The 22,687-nt window shown below is 30.1% G+C and overlaps 1 protein-coding gene across 1 annotated transcript in view; it reads left to right on the top strand.

Moving 5' to 3' along the window:
* The window catches only part of LOC129912661 (semaphorin-2A-like), a 157,529-nt gene that overhangs the window by 118,093 nt on the left and 16,749 nt on the right, over positions 1 to 22,687 (top strand). Inside the window, exons 5-9 of the mRNA XM_055991012.1 lie at positions 11,559 to 11,627; positions 11,801 to 11,908; positions 12,031 to 12,168; positions 12,482 to 12,614; positions 17,955 to 18,311. Coding sequence (XP_055846987.1) covers positions 11,559 to 11,627; positions 11,801 to 11,908; positions 12,031 to 12,168; positions 12,482 to 12,614; positions 17,955 to 18,311 — 805 coding nt within the window. The remainder of the gene's footprint in view (positions 1 to 11,558; positions 11,628 to 11,800; positions 11,909 to 12,030; positions 12,169 to 12,481; positions 12,615 to 17,954; positions 18,312 to 22,687) is intronic.

Raw genomic sequence — 22,687 nt, 5'->3', positions numbered from 1 at the left:
TTGAACTTGTGTTTTATTCTGAAAAAGGATATTTTGTTGGAAATGACATAGAAATGCATTTGGTCAATAAACATTTTCAGGATAAAGTTATATTATTTTGGAAAGAAGAGATTTGAGTTAAGGTCACTTAGAAACTCCATCAGGGAACTTTTTGATTTGACTTTAGTAATTTTATTTCAATTCTTTTGAATTTTCTTACGAACCACTTAAATAAACACATCAATTCATTTAACCTATCAACAATGTCTTTAATGGATTCGGATAAGATGATTTTCTGGGAAAAGGTATTTCTTTGAAAAGCAAAATGGACATATTGGAATTCCGAGATTTTGGATTCAAGGAAGATGAAATTCGGTGAATTTTCAATCACAATTAAAAGATCAGACATTTCTGTGTAGATGAGATTCAAAATTTGAATATACGTTTGAAAAAAAGTTTAGACACAAAATTCGAAAGACCGGGAATACCAATATCATTCACATAATGAAGTCATATAAGAAGAAGTCTCTTGATGTCCGAAACATGGCGCTTGACCGAAATTACAATCTTATGGTAACTTTCTTCAATTCTAAGAGACAACACGGAGAAAAAAGATTACCTAAAACAAGCGGATTTCCTCATTAAATTTAGCGGATTTCTGCATCGTTTTTTTATCTAAGATGACTTCCATCTTAAATTAAGCGGAAAAATTTTCTTAATTTCTTGAATGCGCAGATTTAAAGGAATCCACTTAATTTAAGCGGAAATATTTTTAATGAAAAAAAAGTAGCAGCAACTGGGGATCGAACATACAACTTTTGGGTCACTAGGCGTGCTTTATCATCTGCCTTTGCAAATTAGTTTGATTAACTGTAACCAGTGGCGTACGTTGAGTCGTCGGGGCCCCGGGGAAAGACTAAATTTTGGGGCCTCTTTGATATTTGGGGGCCCTTTAGATACAAAAAAAAGTACGTAGACGCCATAATTTTTTTTTGTATGGCTTATTTATTTTTAGGTTTATTTTAATGTTTTAATATGTTCGTAATGCACTTTGCCTAAAATTAAATATTTAGAGACCCCCAAAAATAATTTTTTTTTAGCTTAGAATTGATAGTTCTTGGGGCCTCTGTTCTGAAGTAATAAATACGTATTTGATTTTCCATCATCAAACATATTTTTTTTTATTGTTGGGCCCCTGAAAAATTCATTTTGGGGCCCCCAAAATTAAATATTTAGCGGCCCCTAAAATAAAAATTTTTGAAGCTTAGAATTGATAGTTCTTGGGGCCTCTGTTCTGAAGTAATAAATACATATTTGATTTTCCATCATCAGGCATATTTTTTTTTTTATTTTGGGGCCCCTGAAAAATTAAAATTATATATTAAGAGGCCCCTAAAATAAATTTTTTTAGCTTAGAATTGATAGTTCTTGGGGCCTCTGTTCTAAAGTAATGTGTACACATTTGATTTTCCATTATCATACATAGTTTATTTCTTTTGGGGCCCCTGAAAAATAATTTTTGGGGCCTCAAAATTATCAAAATTAAGTGCTTAGAGGCCCCTAAAATTTGATATAATTTTTTTTGAGCCAAGAATTAAAAGGTATTGAAGCCTCTGTTCTGATGTTATATTCGGAATGCCACCAATATCTTAATGTTTTTAGTTTGTGCGCTGATGTATTAGACCAGTGCCAATAATTTTTGAAAATAAAAAAATTATTAGCAGCATATGGGTGGTGGGAAAATTTAGGATAAATGGTATATGAAAGGGGAAAAATAAATTGCCCACAAAAAAATTGGGGGAAAGGGGGTGGGTGGGCGAAAAAGTGGGGTGGGTGTCAAAAATCATGGTTTTTTACGATTTCTGTCAAAACTAGACGTCCTATCGAAAAAAGTCAAATGCAAAAGTTGTAGGTAGTATAAATGTCTACAACTTTTACTCAAGCAATTTTTTTCTATAACCTCAAAAATATTGGAAAAAATGCAAAAATACGATTTTTTGATTTTTTATTTTTATCTTTTACAAAAATTTTTGGATTTTAACAAAACTTGGTTAAAAACTACTTTGTTATGTTTTCTATCTATTAAACATTTTTTTTGAGCAAAAATTGAATTTTTGGATTTTTGACGAATTTTGTTTGAAAAAATAGCCTATTTTTCAATCAAAAAAGTTACCGAAAAAATTTTTGATATTTGAAAAGTTTGAAATGAAATTATTTAGATTAAAACCTATTATTTAAGATTGTGTGGAAAAACTATACTTTTGTTTTAGAAAATATTGAGAAAAATTGAAAAAAAAACAAAAAAACGATTTTTAAGATCGATTTTTCCGTAAATGACAGTAATATTGGCGAGAAATAATTTTCCATAGAAACTAAATTATACTTTTCTAATAGCCTTTGACCTTCTTAATTTGAATCTAGCATTAGAATAGCTCTAACGTGAAAAGTTTTTGAGATATTGAATTTTGAACGTCCAAAACACTATTTTTGTGATGTTTTGCATGGTAATATCTCAAAAACGTGATGTGATAGAATTTTTCTGACTTCGGATTCGAGCTCAGCGCACAAAAAACCATTAGAAAAATATACTTTGATTTCTATAAAAAAAAACTTTTTGACTAGTGAATTTGAACAAGGCATTCGATTTTTCTTCCATGTTCGAATTCACTAGTCAAAAAGTTTTTTTTATAGAAATCAAAGTATATTTTTCTAATGGTTTTTTGTGCGCTGAGCTCGAATCCGAAGTCAGAAAAATTCTATCACATCACGTTTTTGAGATATTACCATGCAAAACATCACAAAAATAGTGTTTTGGACGTTCAAAATTCAATATCTCAAAAACTTTTCACGTTAGAGCTATTCTAATGCTAGATTCAAATTAAGAAGGTCAAAGGCTATTAGAAAAGTATAATTTAGTTTCTATGGAAAATTATTTCTCGCCAATATTACTGTCATTTACGGAAAAATCGATCTTAAAAATCGTTTTTTTGTTTTTTTCAATTTTTCTCAATATTTTCTAAAACAAAAGTATAGTTTTTCCACACAATCTTAAATAATAGGTTTTAATCTAAATAATTTCATTTCAAACTTTTCAAATATCAAAAATTTTTTCGGTAACTTTTTTGATTGAAAAATAGGCTATTTTTTCAAATAAAATTCGTCAAAAATCCAAAAATTCAATTTTTGCTCAAAAAAAATGTTTAATAGATAGAAAACATAACAAAGTAGTTTTTAACCAAGTTTTGTTAAAATCCAAAAATTTTTGTAAAAGATAAAAATAAAAAATCAAAAAATCGTATTTTTGCATTTTTTCCAATATTTTTGAGGTTATAGAAAAAAATTGCTTGAGTAAAAGTTGTAGACATTTATACTACCTACAACTTTTTCATTTGACTTTTTTCGGTAGGACGTCTAGTTTTGACAGAAATCGTAAAAAACCATGATTTTTGACACCCACCCCACTTTTTCGCCCACTCACCCCCTTTCCCCCAATTTTTTTGTGGGCAATTTATTTTTCCCCTTTCATATACCATTTATCCTAAATTTTTCCACCAACCTTATGCTGCTAATAATTTGTTCAACTTTTGCCCTCTGAAAACCGGATTGGCACTGGTCTATATTTATGTTGGGGCAAAAAAAAAAACAATTTTTTTTTAACTTAATTTTTTTTTAAGTACTGAAGTAAAGGCATTTGGGGTCCCTGCAGGGCCCTGGCTTGAAGTTGTTTTTTGCTTTTTTGGGGCCCCTAATGTATTATTTGTGGTTGCAAAGATTTTTCAAGTCATATTTTTTGGGGCCCTAAGATAAAATTATAATTTTTCTTTTAAAAAAGCAGTTTATTTCCTTTTGGAGCCCCTGGGGTAACCTTTTTATCAAATCAATATATATTGTGTGGCTACCAATGCATTATACATTACACTGAATGACATAATTTGTCTCCCTTGTATCCGAAGTGATTCAAATACATTTTAATTTACTTCGTAACTCAATTTATGCTAACAGTTTCCTTCTCTGCATTGTCTTCAGTGGGGGCCCTGAGGTCGGTCAGGGGTGGAAGGTGGTTGGATTTAAAGTGGCCATAATCTTATATGAAAGTGCCCTTTTTTCTAACAACAACAACAAATTTTCTCCCGAAATGAATCACAAAGAAACCTTAAAATAACATGATGCCCACCTTAAATCCCAACCTCTTCCGCTTTAAATAAGTATAATCCAAATAAATTCTGTTAAATTCAAGGTGAACTTCATTTTATTTGTAATGTGAATTTTTATTATCTTAAAAGACCGACTAAAAATTAATATTGAAAAATGGTTTTCACATAAAAATAAGATGATTTTCCGCTTAAATTAAGCAGATTTTTTTTTTTAAATTTGCACATTCAACACGGAATGAGTAATTTAAGACAGAAGTCATCCTGGTATAAAACGATGCAGAAATCCACTTAATATAATACGGAATCCGCTTATTTTAAGGTGGCATTTTTTCTCCGTGCGTCGTCTTCATCTAGGGGCTTTGAGTATGCATTCTCAGAGATTGGAGAGCCTTTAGAATCGCAAATCCAAATAATGTCAGGTCTAGATCCCGTATTTTAGTAACTTCAGTAAGGCAGGGAAGGGAGGTTTGAAGGATAGGCGGTTATGAGCTCAAATCGATAGCCCTGAGTTGCACAATTTGGATACCATGAGTCACTTAACCTATGGAGTGCGGGTTCTAAGAAAGTTTTCAAATTAAAGGAAGGATGGACAGGTCTGTAAAGTACTTGTAGGTTTGTGGGATAAAACGATTCATAAATATTTTTTCGTATTAAGGTACCTAAGTGATCTACAACTGAGAGAAAAGGACGTTTTTCTAACCTTGAAGATAACCTCTACAGAACGATAAAGGGTATACTTTTTTGGCCAGCAGATTTGTTTATGTATTGAAATTTTTGAAGTCTTTTGTTCTTTAAGTTTTTCAGGATATGGATTTTCGGGTCTATAGTTTTTCAAGATTTAAGATTTTCGGAATTTTGATTTTCGAGAATCCATATATTTCATTTGTCAAGACAATTAAGAACAATGAGTTTCTAAACATGTGTACGGTAAAAAAATGTTCTTTTAGTAAAATTGGTACACTTAAATGGGTATAACTTTTTTCAGGAAAGTTGTATTTTCTTAATTTTGACTTCATCAAATCAGGCCTAAAAAAATACCTTAAAATCATGTGTCATACATACCTTATGTATGGCACTATAAATATTTTGACAAAACTTTATAAATTTTCAATTTTTTTTTCTTTGATGAGTCGTTTCCAGCCATGGAAATTAATCAACTTTCGTGAACATAAAAAATTCCCGGATTAAGCAAGGTCCTTGCTTTGACGTCAATCATCTATTTCCATGTGTCTCTTGATTTTTTCATTTAAATGAAACCAAATTCAATTTTGATTCATTTTCCAAGATACCAAATACATTTTTTTTTTATTTATTTTTTTTTTGAAGTTCAACATTCCACAAGGTTGGGGCTGCCTAATATTGTTAAAGAATTAAGAAAAATTCTTCACCACTTCCTCATTTTACCAATCACGTGCTACGAATAAAAATTATTTCGATTCATTTCAGGGGATGGATATGGGGGCATTTCTGATGGTAGTGGGTTGAGGAGAAGTTGATGGAGTGATGGTTTTCTGGTTGTGTCGAATGAAAAAATAAAAAAAAAACTGTAGAAACAGCAAAGTGTTTAAGAGTTTTTTTTCTCCATTGCTCCCCAAAAATTCAAAATTTATTCTATTTGCCGCCTGAAGAAACAAACAATACAAAAAAAGGACGAAAATCGCATCCAAGGATCCAAGGAAGCGCTATAGGGCGGCGCGTATACACTTTTTTTTTTTGTACAATGTCGCGTTTTCGCCTAAAGTTAGGTTAGAGTTATTTTTTTGTCCTCATCCTCATGCTCCTTTTACGTGTGAAGGAATTCCCAATCGATTATACGTTATAGCAGGCTCAAACCTTGGGAGCGCTTTGGAAGCAACATCATTGTCGTCGTCGTTGAATTCGGGACCAGAAGCAAAACCCATGTACAAGTTGTTTTATTTAAATCGTGATAAAATGTTTATTGAATCTGGCGGCATGGTGTTGTATAGGAAGCGGGACTCCAGAGTTCCCATATAGTTCCTCAAGTGGCTTTGAGAATGAATGAATGCAAAAAATACAACAAAAAAAATTTGGAAAGCTATAAGCTCTATCCATACAGCCAGAAGCACTTGCCAGCTTGATTCAGAAGTTCGCTCACGATTTGAATTTGTTTATTTAATTCGATTTCTCTGTTGCTTTCCGGGGGGAAATAGTGTGTGTGTGGAGTCAGAGGAGGTAGTCGTCGTCGTCGTCGTCGTCTCCAACGACGACAATTCCCTGGAATGGCTAGTGATGGTGTTGGTATATGATGGCAATGTGGCACAGGGATTGGGTGCTGACAGAAGCACGATTTGGGCAATCGTTTGATGATGCAAATGCTCAATGAAGCGGATAAGAACAAGTCACGAATTTATGTTTCCTTTTATTTCTATTTTTTTTTTTTGCTTTCTTTTGATAATTAATAGACTTTTTTTTCGTTTTTGGTTGGTTGTGGACGTGGAGTCGCTTTTCTTGGTGGTGATATAAATTCAATGGATTCTTTATCGCAGTCAATTGATTTTCGCTTTTTTTCTTCCAAAAAAAAATAGGAAATAAAATTTAGGCTAGGTTTTTTTTTTATTCTGTCGAAGAATGATGTATGACGGTATATATCGAATGGCAATAATTTGTGAACATAAAAATGTGCGGGGATGTGAAGAAGTTTATTAGTGTCATTAATTTTGTTGGTCCTTTCGACATTTAATATATTTTTTTTTTTTTTAAGGAATGTGGAGTAGCTGGCTGTGATTTGGTGTTTTTGGGAGGGAATTTTTTTTTGTTTCAACTTCTGGTGATAGAAAATTAATAAAAAAAAAATTGATAAATTTTTATACATAGGAAAACGAATGAAATTGTTAAAAAATAAATTGGAAGTACTGAGCTGTTTGTTTAGTATCATCAATAATTTATTTATAACATAATAACTCGGTTCGGATCGTTTTTGAGTAGGTAGAAATCCTCTTAATCAGTCGGTTAGATGATTGAAGTAAACACTTCTCCAGTGAATTGATTTAGATTTTGTGTCTAGAAAATTAGAATTGCAAAAAACCAGAATTACGAGAAAACCGAGAATTCCAAAAATTCCAGAAGACCCAGAATTCCGAAAATCCAAAATAGAGACAACTTAGAATCCAAAAAATCCAAAATAACTCAAACTCACTCAAGGAAAAAATTACAAAAATAAAATAGACAAAGTAAAAAAATTTAGTTTTGAGTTTTTTGAATTTTGTATTTACGGAATTATGGCCTTTCAAGATTTTGTGTAAAACCAAGAATCTCGAAAATCCAGAAACCCGAAAATCCATAATCTTTTAAACCTATAATCCTGGAAACCCCAAATCCGAAAAACCTGAAATCCAGAAAGTCCAAAATTCCGAACATAATACAGACAAAGTACAAATCTATTCAAAATTTTGTGTCCCATTCGAGATTCTGGGTTTTAAGAATTTTGGTTTAACTGGATTTCGGATTTTTTGAATTATAGCCTTTGGTGATTTTGTGGAAAACAAAGACTCCCTAAAACTCAAAATCATCCAAACTCATTGTTATGAAAACCCAAAATCCGAAAAACCCGAAATCGGTAAAGGACAAAATAAGAACTTTTTCAGTGATCCCATTCGGGATTTTGGGTTTTCTGGATTTAGAATTTTTGGGATTTTGGCCTTTCGAGATTTTGGGTTTTCTGGATTTTTGGGATTTCAGGTTTTCGGGATTTTGTTAATCCGCATTTTGACCCCTTGCTTGCTGAAAGCATTTTTTTTTTCATTTAGCACTATTTCTGACATTGAATACCGAAAGATTTGATTTTTTTTGTCATGTCAAATTTAAGAGGCTTAACTTCGGCAATCAAAATAATTTAGGTATTTCATTTTCGTAAAAAATAGATAAATTCTGTACTTAAAACCAATGATTCAATTATCACTTAAAGATACAATGACTACACCCCGTTAAAAAAAAAGAGATTAAAAAAAAAATATGAGTATCTAGAATATTTTAAATAAAACTTCTGTGGTATTACCCCTAAAAACCTTCTCGTGACCCAATTTAAACTAACTGCATTTGTTTTATTTCTTCACCACAATCAGCAAAACTTAAAAATTCGTTTATGTTTTGTTTTCGTATCCTAGATTCAAATAAATAGACCAAAATATAAATATTCTACAAAAAAAAAAAAATCTTTAAAAAAAAAATATCAAGACAAAGTGAAGCCTTAAAATGCTCTTCTTAAACTTAAGTATTCTCAAATCTGAAGATTATTTTCAATTTTCTTTTTTTCTGTTTTTCAAATCCACAACAAGAGCAACCCAATAAATTTAAGGACAAATACTTCAATCCGCAAAGAAGCCATCAAAGGCCAAGTGGAGTGAAAAACCGTTTAGCATTTTAGCCAAAGAAAAAGGAGTTTAAATTAAAATAAAGAAAAAAAAAATAGAAAAAAAAAAAAAACAAACACTAAGCCACGTGGAGGAAAAAATAGAAGAAAAATCAAGAAATTCCTGCAGGATATTGATTTCTTTTTTGTTGTTTTTTTTTTTTTTTTAATTTTTTTTTCTCCTTGCTGCACTATATTATTTGTTTTTGTTGAACATCTTGTGAGTTTCTTTCTAGAAATAAGCTTGTGTTAGCAAAAAATTGTAGTTCCTAGTTCGCATATATATATTTTTTTTCTTTATAAAAATATGGTGGGTATATGACCATGGAAAAAGGATTCCATCAGGACACACTTTTCATTTGGTGCAAATGACTAAGGACACGTCTCTCACACAATTGTCTTATTGACGGAAAGAAAATCATCGTCACACTGAAAGCAAGGAAAGGATACCTTTCATATCTACGAGGAAAACGAGTATCGAGGGTTCGAGAGGAGAGGAAAACAAAAAAAAATTTCTTGTCTGAAGTCTTTTTCTTGTCGACGTAGTCGGTCGTCGTCGTTTTTGTTGAATTGCTGCAATTCCGTTAGCATTTTTTTTTTTTTTTTTTTATAACTTCTTATCCAAATAGGTTGTCTTTATTTTCTTCGTCAATGTCCTTTCACATTTTCTCTTGTCTGTATATTAATCCTTTTTGCCATCTCTGAAGAAAAAGTTGAAGAAAATCTACCGGTCGCGGACCTCTACTCGCACAATCACAATCCATATTCCTTTCTCTCTCTCTCTCACTCTTATTCTGTCATGATCTATATAGCTTTGGGAATTTTGTATAAAAAGTGCACAAGTGCGACGGATGGGTAGAATGGACATTGTGAATGGGGCAAGTAATTGCATTTTGTGCGGCAAGTGCAGTGCAAATAATTGCAGGTCAGTAGTGGAGAAAACACTTTGTGCTTAATTTTTTTTTTTTTTTGCTTCGTCTCTTATTTTCTTCTTCAATTGAAAACATCAAGACATTTCAAGATAAACGGCAGAGAGAAAAAAAAATATAATATAAAAACATTAAGGACGATGAAAATAGTCAAAACAAATTGTTTGATTTCAATCGGATGGGGGTTAGTGGGTTTTTTTTTTTTTTTATTCTGTAATAGCTTAAGGGAGACAGATGTCACTTAAAGGAATAAAAAAACAGGTCAACAGGTTCTTAAAAGAAAAGAATAAAAAAAAAATCAAAAGAAAGGTAAAATATTTCTTGACAACTTTTAAGCTTACCTTAGTTTTGTTTATTTTTAGAAAGTTATTATAATGAGTTATAATCCGGGGGAAAAATTAAGGCTTTCTTAAAGAAAATTCTTTAAAAAAAAAGTGCAGAAAAAAGAAACGCAGTTATTAAGAATTGTTGAATTTTTTGTTGAAGTCATTAGCTTACTTTGTTACCTGAAATAATTTTCCTAACTCTGATAAAACTGGCTTTAGTTTGAATGAAACTGTATGTGAACTATATTTACAAAAAAAAAAGTGGAAAAGACTTCAAAGTGTCATGAGACTTCATGAAGAAAAAAGTCTTTGTGAAGTAAAAAGGTTTCAAAACCTCATAAGAAGCATGAAGAAAAAAGTCTTCAAAGTACGATGAGAAGAAAAACGTCTTCATAAAGCAAAAAGTCTTCATAGTGCGATGAGACTTCATGAAGAAGAAAAGTCTTCATAAAATAAAAAGGCTTCAAATTGCGATGAGACTTCATGAAGAAGAAAAGTCTTCATAAAGTAAAAAGGCTTCAAAGTGCGATGAGACTTCATGAAGAAAAAAAGTCTTCATAAAGCAAAAAGGCTTCAAATTGCGATGAGACTTCATGAAGAAGAAAAGTCTTCATAAAGTAAAAAGGCTTCAAAGAGCGATGAGATTTCACGAAGAAAAAAAGTCTTCATAAAGAAAAAAAACTTCAAATTGCGGTGAGACTTCATGAAGAAAAAAAGTCTTCATAAAGAAAAAAAGCCTTCAAATTGCGATGAGACTTCATCAAGAAAAAAGTCTTCATAAAGCAAAAAGTCTTCAAATTGCGATGAGACTTCATCAAGAAAAAAGTCTTCATAAAGTAAAAAGGCTTCAAATTGCGATGAGACTTCATGAAGAAGAAAAGTCTTCATAAAGTAAAAAGGCTTCAAAGTGCGATGAGACTTCATGAAGAAAAAAAGTCTTCATAAAGCAAAAAGGCTTCAAATTGCGATGAGACTTCATGAAGAAGAAAAGTCTTCATAAAGTAAAAAGGCTTCACAGTGCGATGAGACTTCATGAAGAAAAAAAGTCTTCATAAAACAAAAAGGCTTCAAATTGCGATGAGACTTCATGAAGAAAAAAGTCTTCATAAAGTAAAAAGGCTTCAAAGTGCGAAGAGAATTCATGAAGAAAAAAAGTCTTCATAAAGAAAAAAGGCTTCAAATTGCGATGAGACTTCATGGAGAAAAAAGTCTTCATAAAGAAAAAAGCCTTCAAATTGCGATGAGACTTCATGAAGAAAAAAAGCCTTCACAAAGAAAAAAGTGCGAAGAGACTGCATGAAAAGAAAATGTCTTCATAAAGTCAAAAGTCTTAATAGTGTCATGACACTTTATAAAAAAAAAACGATCTAAAAAGGCTTCAAAAAGCGATGAAAATTCATGGAGAACAAATTTCTCCATAAAGTAAAAGGGGTTAAAAAATTGATGAGACTTCACGACTGGCATACTAAATTGTTGTTATTTTTTGCTTTAATTAAGTAGTTTTTATTAAATAAATTAAACCTCAATTCGTCAATGATTATTTATGGATAAATGTCCTCTTAGAATCCTTATCTTCTCAACCCAATAACCCAATTAACATCATAATAAAACAATTTCTATCAAAAATCCAAATAAATAAATATTCCCCAAAATTGTGTCTACATAAACAAAATTTACTCTCATATACACACAACTTTCAATAAATCATTTATTTATCATTATTTATAAATGTTGATGTATGTATTGTTGCTAATTCCAATTTGTCATATTTGTTTGTGTTTTCTTTTTTCATATTGAATAGAAAGACGTTATCATCCTGAAGCCAACTGGATCTGATATCCTTAGTTGTGTGTCAAGAGGCAAACGAGAGGTGAGTAGAGTCGAGTCACTTGATGATATATAAATAATAAATCTTTATTTATATTCTCGAAGAAAAGACAATAATATAATATAATAGAAAAGTCTCTCTATTTGAGTTGACTTTCTTATATAGATACAGCTTTATGTCCTTTTTCCTTATAAAACATTATCCTTTTTTGACAGAATTTCGAATGTCAAAATCATATACGTGTGATTCAGCAGATGGACTCGGGTAATCGTTTATACATTTGTGGTACAAATGCTCACAATCCCAAGGACTATGTGATATATGTAAGTATTTTTTTTTTTGAATTGTCCTTACATAGTTCCTTTTTTTCTTTTTCTAACAAAAAAAAAAAAAAAAAATTGTCTATTTTTTGTGTATTGTTTTTTGATGAAATTTCTTCCTTTAGGCGAACTTAACACATTTACCCAGATCTGAATACGTGCCAGGAATTGGTTTGGGCATTGGTAAATGTCCCTACGATCCATTGGACAATTCGACGGCCGTTTATGTGGAAAAAGGCAATCCTCATGATTTGCCAGCTTTGGTAAGTTGTATTCGTTCTCGTCGCACACATTCCAAGTGAGAGAGAGGATGATTTTTTTTATATTTTTTCCTATCTTCATTTAACTTTGAAAATATTTTAACACGTGGAGTCAAAAAATTTTTTTTTTTTTGGGTGGCAAACACGAATTGAAATTCCATAAAAGGACACAAAATTAAATTACCAATCAAAGGATATTGACGCGATGTCAATATTCATCGTTTTTCTCTTCATCCTCTCATGTCCTTTTTTTTTGCTTTCTGTTAAAAAAAAATTCTATCTATATGATTTGGTTTTATCTTTTCTACAATTTCAGTATTCGGGGACAAATGCAGAATTCACAAAAGCAGACTCAGTGATATTTAGATCGGATTTGTATAACTTAACTTCTGGCCGAAAGGAGCATAATTTCAAAAGGACACTCAAATATGACTCCAAATGGCTTGACAGTAAGTTTTTAAAAAAATTATTCTATATCTACTTTTTGGGTTTGATGTTGATGAATGAATAATATTATACAAGGATATAGAAAGAAGGGAAGGAATATGGATTAAATAAGATTTCAAAGGAGTGTCCTCTACTATCCATTGCAAATATTCAAGGATTTAATTTTTTTTTTTTTTTTGAATTCATTCACTGGGTAGAAAATGATTTTTGATGAAATATTTTTTTTTTTGTGTTCATATCCTTCTTGTCAAATAATTCCCACACATCGCCATGCTGAAGGGTGACAATAAACGGGATCATAACGCAATTTCACATGAAAAGGTCATGGAGTCCTTTTTTTTTTATTGTTCTTTTGTTCATGTTCGGTTATGTGGTTAAAAAATATAAATTTCTTTTCATATTTCATTTTTAGTTCTTTTTTTTTTTTCTTTTATTTTTATTATTTTATTAAACTCTGGATGTTTCAAGGAAAAGATAAAAAATGAAAAGCTAGTGAAGTCGTCGTTGGTTGGGTTGGAGAAGCAATCGGAAGCAATTTAATAAAATACCCGAACATATACATATACACACAAGCTCTCTCTCATACCAATCTAAAAGCCAACCAAATATCCATCAGGCCCAACCAAAAAAATACAACCAAAAGAAGAATAAGTTTTGGGCGTTGTGTTGTGTTGCGTTGAAAGGACGAGATTAATTGAAATGAAACTGGGGAGGTTTGAGTGTTTTATTTTATTTTATTATTATTTTTTTTTTCTTTCTTAATATTTTATTTCACATTATGTGGGCAGTTTGGTAGTGTACCTTTGTACCTACAACAACAACGAGATCAGAAGGATAAAAAAGCAAATGTTAAATATTATATATCGTTGACGTTGTTCGACCGGAAATAATTTTCCAAGAACGGATATGAAATGCAAGGATTCTGGATATAATTTTTTTTTTCGTAAAAAAACAACCTACATTTATTTATCGGCAATATCATCATCATCATCATGATTGTGGAGGGTTGTTTATGATGTTTTAATAAATATATCGTAAATGATATTAAGGTTTTTATTGATTTATGCTTTTTTTTTTAAATATTTTTTGTTGTTGTTGATATTGAGTGCAAAGCTGACCTAGTTTACATGAAGTAACACATAAAAAAAAGATATTGGATGTAAAATAGTTTTTTTTTTTAATATTCGATTTTATGTTGAATTTATTAGAACATTCAGGATATTGAGTAGTAATTGACAGTTAACAAGTTGAAAAATACCGAGATTCTTGTCAAATATATCAAATTATTATTTGATTTATTTCCCTTTTTTATTTTGGGGTTATTCAGATTGGGAGTGCAAATTGATTTTTTTTCAAGTGTTTTTTTTTTTTTTTTTTTTTAATAGGTTAAATGTTTAATTTAATTTAGCGGAATGAAAGTTAATGAATAGTATTAATTTTTTTTAACTATATAAACTGAAATCTTTTTGATGGTTTTTTTTTTTAAATCCTTTGACATATTGAAGAGGTTGGTAGAAAGTAAATGGTTTTGAAATATAGTAAATACATTGTGCTTAAGATATTTTATTACTGGAACACTATTCGAGTTATTCTAGCATTTTCTAGCACTGGTAAGAAATTGAATATTTTTTTTACAAAATTCCTATGTAAAATGCATAGGAAACTAAAAATAAAACAGCTACCAGAGCCTAGTTTTCATTAGGGTTCTTTTCTAGTCCATCACTATCATATTCTGGGGTAAGAATTGAAAAAATATTTGCAGCATCTTAGGAATCACCTTTTGAAAATTTGGATTTTCACATACGAGCGATGATCATAATGATCATAATTGAAAGATGAATTTTTAACATTATTTCGATGATCAGACAAAGTAATCATACCAAATTAAATGTTTCAATTTTTTTCTATGTAAGAAGAAATTACGTATACGCCACAGTGAACCGATACTTCTTTTTTAAAGAAGTGTTTGAAATTGACCTTTTGATCACTTAGAGCCATTTAAAAAATCTTAAACATAAAAAGAGATTGAGTTTTTCAATAAAAAAGAAAAGAATCGGTGAATTTTCTTGTAATTTTAATTTGATATAATATTTATTATAAATAAAATTATATAATTTCTTTACAATAACATACCGATATTTTTTATTGTTTATTTGTTATTTTACTGTTTTTATGTTAACATTCCACAATACTTCAAATTTAGAGTATGCCGTGTTATAATCTAGCTACATACGCATTTAAAAACCTTTTAAATATAAACTTTTTATAGTCTTAGATGGTTTTGGCCTTTAAAATCGCTGGACTTATGTCGTTTCAGAAATAATCGAATTTTTGTTGGTAAAACTTTTGTTTTTATCCTGCTATAACTTTTGAACCCTTCTTCTGATTTTAATGAATAAAATAGCAGTAGAAAGAGTAAAACTTAACCTTTTTATTGATGTATAATTTAAAGGCTTGCTTGTCATGATATCTGCCAAAATAATTTAAAACTATTCAACAGTTAAAAACGCTGCCACCGCGTGAAATCTTTCCATATATTTTGAACCCTTTACTTTCAGTTTTCGTTTCGTTTTGGGGGTCAGACATATTTAATTTGTTTCCAGAAGATGAATAACTATACATAAATGAGAAATATAAAAAAAAAAAAAAAATTTGGGAAAAACGGACTTATGTTGTGACTGAAATAAACGATTCAATTGTATACAATTCTTACGGCCATAATAAGTATTCGATTTGGATGTACTTTGGACTAACGTACATTTTCAATGCAATGAATTAAATTCATCGCTTATGTTTTTCTATATTGCGTATACGCCACAGTATAAATGATATATCATTAAAAGAAGTATGAAAATTTTCATGCACTTTTTCAGATTGCGGCGATTTAGGCTGTAGCAACCACTATAGAAAAAGATTTAATTAAATTATTTTTCAATATTTTATTTGTACATATTCGACTTCTGTAAGTGTCCCTAAAGTTTTTTTTTTTTATTTATAATAGGTCTTGATGCTAAGTTAATCTAAATTGGAGTAGTTTTTCAAGTTTTCTTCGATTCATTGCGGCAATTAATAACATGGTTTGAACTTTCCAGATATCTTCTTGTAAAGTTATCGAAAACATCTTTTAGTACCAAACCCTTTATTAGTAATATTCCATAAAATCTTAAAAAAACATTTGCTGCAATATTCAGCTTTTTACTTGCGATATAGGTACTATCAGTATATCAAGCTATGCATTCTTAAAAAAAATAAATTGCACGGCTGGGGTCGCACGTACTTGCTCTTATGCTTAAAGTAACTATAATGTTAAAGCTTTTTATTCAAGAAATTTAAAATTTGATATTTTGAAGAAATTTCATAAGTAGTATAAAAAAAAAATAAATCTGTTTTTTATAATTAATTAAATTTCGTTTTAAATTATCTTAAAAAAAAAAACAAATATGCCATTTTATTTCTTGTATAAAAAGGTATTTTTAGAAAAAAAATTTCGAAAATTGTAGGAGCCGTTTTTTAAAAAAATAATTTTTTATATATAAAAATTTTTTAACATTTTTCAAAAAAAAAGTTGGTATGCCATTTTGAAGAAATAATTGATTTACACATATAAACTAAATTTCAAAATTTTTCGTTGATCCGTTTTCAAAAAATAGATTTTCAAAAAAAAAAATTTGAAATATTTTTTAAAAATCCAAAAATGCGTTTTTTGAAAATTTTTTGAAAATTTTTTGAAAATTTTAATATTGCCTTTACTTAAACACTTTTGTATAAAAATTTTCATTAAAATCGGGTTAATGTTGTACGAGATATTCAGAAACGAAAAAAACGGTTCTATGGCAGGTACCGTTAATAACGCTACAAAAAATATTTTTTTTATTTTAAAAGTTGGTTCTTATGTGTAATACTACAAACAAAAATTTTAATCAAAATCGTTAGAGCCGTTTTTGAAAAAAATTAACTTTTGTATTTCCGTTATATGGCAGGTACCGTTAGTTTTGGTCATAAAAAAAAAATTTCAATTTCCCCTCTAGAAAATCACCAAAAACTGCTAACTACAAAGTTTGAAGAAAATCACTTCACTTGTTTAGGCTGCAGCTCCAGATAGAGACAGACACACAGACAGACAGACAGACAGACAGAATTGCCGGACCCACTTTTTTGGCATTCTCCATCATCGTAATGTCATGTAAAATTGTTATCTCGAGTTCGATTTTTTTTACGAATCCTAAACTTGCCCTATAGTACCTATATCGCAAGTAAAAAAAAGTTGTCTGTCTGTCTGTCAGTCTGTCTGTCTGTCAGTCTGTCAGTCTGTAAATGAAGCTACAGCCTAAACGGATAGACCGATTAATGTCAAACTTGGTATGTAGCGTTATTTAGCGACTCTCCAGAGGGGTTTTTGGAATTAATTTTTTTGGACCAAAAATAACGGTACTTGTCATATACCGATTTTAGTAAAGTTGGAATTGCTCAAAAACGGCTAGAACGATTTTGTTTAAAAAAATCAAATGTAAGTTTTAAGACAAGGTCTATCTTTCAATGGGAATTTTTTTTTTTGAAAATTATTATTAACGGTACCTGCCATTAAACCGCTTTTTTTTAAATCTGATTATCTCCGAAACAACTTATTCGATATCAACGAATCTTTTTGTGAAGAATCATTTATATAATTTAAATATAAACCAAAAATTTTTTTGCATTTTTTGCATTTTTTAAAAAAACTTGAAATCAAATTTTCGATAACGGAACATTGAATTTTTTTGAAATTTTGTTTTTGGATGTTGATTAGTGATTTCTACAAAATGGCATACCAATTTTATTTTAAAACTTATTTCCAAAAAAATATTTATAAAAAATTAGTTTTTTTTAAAAAACGGCTCCAACGATTTTGAATTTTTTTTTCTAAAAATGCATCTTAATATATCAATCAAAACTGCATACTTGTTTTGGAGGGCAATTTGATTTCAGATTTTATTTTATTTTTTTTAAAAAACGAATTTTTTTTTTTCCAAATTTCTATATAAAAGTCTTAAAAATTTAAGCAACTTTAACCCTAATAGCAAGTTCGTGCGACCCAGTCGTGCATTTTATTTTTTAATATTTACAAAAAATTGAGATATTGTTTTGACAAAATGTTTCATTCACTATTAATTGCACAAAACCCTAAATTTTGACATACCTACTTAAAATTAATATCGTCAACGGGTTTAGCTTTCTGAACCAAAATGTCTTAAGCAAATCTTCAAAAAAAAAAATTTCATTTATCAACTGTCTTTGTTACCAAATTTTTCACCATTTCACCATCACCTTACCAACTCTCAATAACTTTTTTTTTTTTTTAACAGAACCGAATTTTGTCGGAGCCTTCGATGTTGGCGAATACGTGTACTTCTTTTTCCGCGAACATGCTGTCGAATACATCAATTGCGGCAAAGCAATTTACTCTCGCATCGCTCGTGTATGTAAAAACGATCGTGGTGGCAAATACATGATCAGTCAAAATTGGGCAACTTATCTGAAGGCTCGCATCAATTGCAGCATATCAAGTGAATTCCCCTTCTATTTCAACGAAATTCAATCTGTCTACAAAATGCAGCACGATGATACAAAATTCTATGCTACTTTTACAACGAATACACATGGCATCTTGGGATCAGCAATTTGCAGCTACGACATTAAGGATATCAATTCAGCATTTGAAGGTGAGTACCTAGAGAATATTATATTCCACAATGTGTGTTTGTGTGTGTTTGGCAAACTATTGAAGGAAACACATATTGCTGACTTGAGCTTATTTCAAAACTCCCATTCCATACTCCATTCTTTCAAGTGAAGGGTCCTTTGTTGCGCTGCTCCTCATCGTCGTCGTCGTTCACTCATCCTCGTCGTCCTTTTCGGCGTGATAGTGTGAAAATGATATGCATCTGAATGGGTTTCTAGACAAATTCGACATCATCCTGCGAGACGACAGTTTGGCTTTCTCTGCTTTCTTTCTATATACCCGTATATGGAACATCCTCCAACCGAGTGTAGGAATGCAGCCAACAACTTGAAAACTCGTTGAATTTCCGTTGCACCTTTTCTTTTTTTTTTCTATTTTTTTTTTTTTGTTCAATTTCGTCCTTGCCGCGCATCAGCAATGTCCTTTTTTTTTGCATTCAGTTGATTCGTGAAGTAGTTTGACACATCAGTGAAGCAAGATGTAACCGAATGGAAGGTATCCTTTCTCATCGCTGAGGGAACTCCACCAACCCAAAAGCCTTTATAAAAAAAAACTAGTTTATTCAAAAGAAGAGCCAAAAGGACGACAAGGACGAAGAGAAGGATGGTGTGTTGCATGAATCTGATGATGCACTGCGGAAGCAGAAATTCAAGTGACACTTTTACGCGGTTTTTGCACTTTTTTGCACGCTTCCTCCTCACTCGAAAAAATTATCCCCTGGGATTTTGCCAGGACGAACGTTCTTCTGTACGTGTAATACTTATACCCACCTAGATCCTTGTTTTTTTTGTCGTGTGTAGTGAATGACACCTGGCAATAACAGCAGCAGCCGGATATGTTATGTGTGCAGCATGGAATATCAAGGATTTCACACCTCAGAAGGTGATTCGTGTCCTTTTTTTTTGCTCCTATTTGTTGTTTGGGTGGTGATGCTAGAGTGTATGTGTGTGTGTGTGTTTTGTATGTTGGATGGATGACATTCATTTGTAATACTTGCACGCATTTTTCTGCCATACCAAAAGCAATAGTATACCACATACAGTGTAATATGGCATGTCGGAGTTAGAGCAGCTAGAAAGCGAACGAAACGTTTTATGTTCGTTTCTTTTTTTTTTTTTATTTATTTTTCCCGGAAATGGAAAAAATTTGCTCTCGCTCGGAAAATAAGGATATTGTTAGAGATTCGTAGAAAGCTGAGTTTTCAATTTTTTTTTTCTGTCTGGGAAAGATTTTTTTTAGCTGATATTTCTTCTTTTAGAAAAATATTGCTTTAGCTTTGTGAGGAGAGGTTCTAGTTCTATCAAGGTGCTTTTGTTGAGCTTGAGATAATTTAGTTTGGTTGTATAGTTTGGAAAAGTATATTGTTCGGCGCGCGGTGAAGGAAAATTGATTTCCAGAGGATACCTATCTACTTTGTGGTATGTTTGATGTCAGATGGTACATTTTTATTGAGATGAAAAATAACAATTGCTCAATTTATACTTATGATTTTTTTTGGTTTGGTTTTTCGTTTCGAATAAAAGGTAAGGTAGAAATAAGAGAGTTATGACTTTATTAGAATTGTGAGACGGGATATCTGATATTTTTATAACTAGTTTATTTTTGTGTAAGATGTGAAAAAAATATAGGTACGTGCAATTGAAAAATGCAACTGTTTGAAAATATATTGTGGCAATATAGTAGCGTAACATTATTAGATCTGACTAAAAAGAGTAAAACTTAAAATTTGGCAATCTTTGTGTTGAGAAACTTTGATAGAGTACATTTTTTATAGTGGAGTAACTAAAGCTCAAAAATTGGCAATATTAGGGAACCCGGCCGAACAGCTTAGATTTTGATGATCTTTTTTTTCAAACGTCGGTGATTAAAAATACTTTAAAGTCTATAGATTAAAAATTGCCGGTGTTGCCGTTTTGATTTTTTAAATTTAATTGAAGATTTTTGTGAACAAAAACAAATTTTTTTCAAAAATTTTTCTTAAATTTCATAAATTAATTGATGCCAAAAGATTGTCTAGGAAATTCAAGGAAAAAAAATATATGGGAGTAAGGGACAATCTTCCATCGTTCAAGCGATAGATGCAATTTTCTTATTAATTGACTTCAAACACAAAAAAAAAAATATTTGAACACAACGGCAACACCTACAATATTCAAATATACATTTTTTAAAAGCTAGAAGCTTAGTCATATATGTAAAATTAAAATTAAGTTAATTGAATGAACGGCTTTTGAAAGAATGGTAATTGAACTCAGATTTTTGAAAAAAAAAATTATTGAAAATATTTTAACAAGTCGTTTTTTAAACTTGGTCGTAATATAAAATGTATTTATTTTCAAATTTTTTTGGCCGCATTTATTATGATTTCAAATTATAAAAGGAAATGTCAATATGTATTACGGTTTATGAAAAAAATTAAAAAGTATTTCATTTTCGAAGAACTTTTTTTAATAAAAGTTTTGAAAAAAAATGTAACTTATTTTTTTTTTGAAGTTCAACATCTAAACATAAAATTATTTTTTATTCATTTAATAACCCTTACTGTTGAAAGTTAAATAGCAAAAATTTAAAGTTCCTATTTACCACAGTCTTTGAGAAAATTAATTATTTCAATGCGAAAATTCAGTTTTAATAAAAAAAACCATTGAAATTGAAGTAATTTTTCATTTTTTTTTTCAAAAGTGTGATATATTTTACCTTTTTTGCTTCGAAATTCAACTGATAATATTTATGGCCAAAATTTTTTTTTTAAATAAATTCATATTTTATTAGAAAATGTTTGGAAAAAAGTAATTTTAAATTTTTCTAATAACATTTTTTTTTTTAATTCTGAGTTTGAGGACCATTTTTTCAAAAAGTCTTGATTAAATTTAGTGGATTTAAATTTAAGAGAAAAGAATGAGCTTCTGGCTTTTTAAAAATGTATTTTAAAATATTGTAGGTGTTGCCGTTGTTTTCAAAATATTTTTTTTGTGTTTGAGGTCAGAATGTTAGAAAATTGCATTTATCGCTTAAACGATGGAAGATTGTCCCTTACTGCTTTTTATATATTTTCCTTAAATTACCTAGAGAATCTTTTGCTATCATTTGTTTTATGAAATTTAGGCAAAAAAAATGGTTTTGTTAAAAAAAATTTAATTTTAATTTTAAAAAACAATACGGCAACACCGGCAATTTTTAATCTATAGACTTTAAAGTATTTTTAATTACCTACGTTTGAAAAAAAAAAATCGTCAAAATAAGAGCTGTTCGGCCGGGTTCCCTAATAATTTGCTTTAGTTACTCTACTATTATTGGCAGTTTTTCTATTTAAAAGTATTCTGTTCTGAATCTTTAAAGATTAAAATAAAGCCATTTTGTTTTCAATATTTTAAAATTTGGAAAAAATAGACTTGTAACATTTAAAAATCTTGAACATATTTAAAGTTTTGTTTTATAAGTAATTAAAGTAAGCAACTTTATTGATAGCTAGAAGACAAATGCAACGACAACTGCATTCAGTTGGCCTTAGACATGGAACAATTCAAAATCGAGAAGCCTGCCGACGTTTCCTGAGGTCAACCCGGCGAACCCCACATGCGGAGCCGTAGTGTGAAGCAGTAGAGTGGGAGAGTTGTGACCCCATCCGAGATCATGACTATCGTCGATAATGGAGAAGAAGAAGAAGAAGAAGAACTTTATTGATAGCTACAACAGAGCTTACCGAGAACTTCTATTACTTTTACTTCTTACACAGAGAAAAAAAAGGACCTCAAAATAATATCATGCCAATTTTAAATCCTATCTTCTTAAAACATTAATTTTTCTTCTTTAAATAAATGCAATCCGCTTAAACCTTAAACTCTGTTAAATTTAAAGTGAGCGTCATTTCATTTTGATTAGAATTTTCTTTAAAAAAAAACTTGAAAAGATTCCGTATTAATTCTTCGTGCAAAAATATTTTTATTAAAATATGAATCATTTAAAATTAGTGTGGAAATAGTGTTAAAGTTTGGAAGATCAAACAAATTAAACAATTTTTTGTAAAAAACTTCAAAATTACTCACTGATGTAAAAAAAATGGTAAAAAATTAAATTTCCTTAGAAAACCAAAACAAAAATATGTTTTTATGCTTTTTTCAAATATTTGGAGAAAGAGAAAAACATTACAATTTTTGTACGATGGTTACTTATTTAATTTCATAAAATTCATTTAAATTAATGTTAATTAATTTCCTCGAACTTTAAATGTTAATAGACTTACAGCAAATTTAAATTTTGGGCAATTTGGGTTGATGAAAATTTGGGCTAATTTGGAAAGCTTACCGCATTTTATTTCAGTCGTGGTTCTAAAAACATCACATTTTTTCAATTAGT

Source organism: Episyrphus balteatus, chromosome 1 (genome assembly GCF_945859705.1).
Source record: "Episyrphus balteatus chromosome 1, idEpiBalt1.1, whole genome shotgun sequence".
NCBI lineage: Eukaryota > Metazoa > Arthropoda > Insecta > Diptera > Syrphidae > Episyrphus > Episyrphus balteatus.
Note: the sequence above shows the minus strand (reverse complement) of the source record. Positions and strands in the feature narration are given on the sequence as shown.